At 55.1% G+C, this 1,343-nt stretch overlaps 1 protein-coding gene across 1 annotated transcript; it reads right to left on the bottom strand.

The window, feature by feature from the left end:
* Window positions 1-229: 229 nt before the first annotated feature.
* GGTG_13694 (hypothetical protein) lies at window positions 230-666 on the bottom strand (the record flags this gene model as incomplete). The annotated part of the gene is made up of 1 exon (XM_009231611.1): window positions 230-666. The coding sequence occupies exon 1, from the start codon at window positions 617-619 to the stop codon at window positions 230-232; it is 390 nt and encodes a 129-aa protein (XP_009229875.1). The 5' UTR covers window positions 620-666.
* Window positions 667-1,343: the final 677 nt, after the last annotated feature.

Raw genomic sequence — 1,343 nt, 5'->3', positions numbered from 1 at the left:
CCGCGCGACAAGGCCCGATCGTCGTCCTGAATGTGAGCTCGTATCGTTGCGATGCTTTGGCCATTGAGCAATCCGGTATCCGATTGCTGGAGCTGCCACACGTCTCCCGAGACGCCATTAACGAACACGCTCGGGAACTCAAAACTCTCGCTACGCTTGGGTGGCTCTGGGATGCCATTGTCTGTCCCGTTCTTGAAGCTTTAGGCTTTACTGGGCCTCCATCGGACAGTCAGTGGCCGCACGTATGGTGGGTTCCTACCGGTACACTGACCCGGTTTCCACTCCATGCAGCGGGATACCATTTGAGACGCACCGGCGAAACGGCGGTCGATAGAGTCGTTTCATCGTACGCCTCCTCCGTGAAGGCGATTATATACAGTCGGCGACGGCCACACCAAGCAGCAGCGGCCGAAGACTTTCGAAAGGCCGTCGTCGTTGCCATGCAGAACACGCCAAAAAGCAACGACTCGAATATGCAAGCGACGAAGCTAATGCGGTGGTAGCTGTTTGCAAGTCGATGGGATTGCCTTACGACCGTCCCCGACCGTGCAAAATCGACGTTTTTTCGGCTTTGGAGACATGTAGGATATTCCACTTTGCCGGGCACGGCAGCACGCATCCTACGGAACCGCTGCAGAGCCAACTGCTTTTCGATGATTGGGAGTCGGAGCCATTTACGGTGGGGAATATTTTAGAGACCAACCTTACGTCGAAGCCGCCATTCCTCGCCTACCTTTCAGCGTGCGGGACTGGCCAAATCCTGGATGAGAGTTCTGTTGATGAGAGCATCCACCTGGCCAACGCCTGCCAGCTGGCGGGGTTCCGGCACGTGGTGGGCACGCTTTGGAGCGTGGATGACAGGCTGTGTGTGGATATGGCCAGGACGGTATACGAGTATTTGCGAGATGAGGGGATGGGGGATGAAGCTGTAAGCCGAGGGCTTCACCGGGCGATGAGGATGCTCCGAGACCAGTGGGTAGACGAGGAGGAATCAGGGGGTGAAAGGTCACGGTTATCGGAAGCGGCAAGAGACGCTGAAGTAAGCCACGGGTCGGAGATGAAGCGGCCGCTTTGGGTTCCTTATGTTCATTTTGGGGTTTGACATTAGAGTTAGTTATACAATGCTTGCCTTTTTGTTCCAGCAAATGTTATTTTCGGTTTAAAGCTACAAGGTACTTTTAGCTAAAAACACTCCCTCGTGATGTAAGCTGGTAAGCTCGTATGATATCAAGACGAAGAGTGGCGAGGTTGGAGCCAGGGTGCCCTACGGCATAACGCTTGGGCTCCGATAGGCCGACTCGACGTGGTCGGCGCCGACTTCCCACGGCAATAAGCGCGTGAAA

The sequence above is a fragment of the Gaeumannomyces tritici genome, assembly GCF_000145635.1.
Source record: "Gaeumannomyces tritici R3-111a-1 unplaced genomic scaffold supercont2.35, whole genome shotgun sequence".
Lineage (NCBI taxonomy): Eukaryota > Fungi > Ascomycota > Sordariomycetes > Magnaporthales > Magnaporthaceae > Gaeumannomyces > Gaeumannomyces tritici.
The sequence above is the reverse complement of the archived record's forward strand: the minus strand, read 5'-3'. Positions and strand labels throughout refer to the sequence as shown.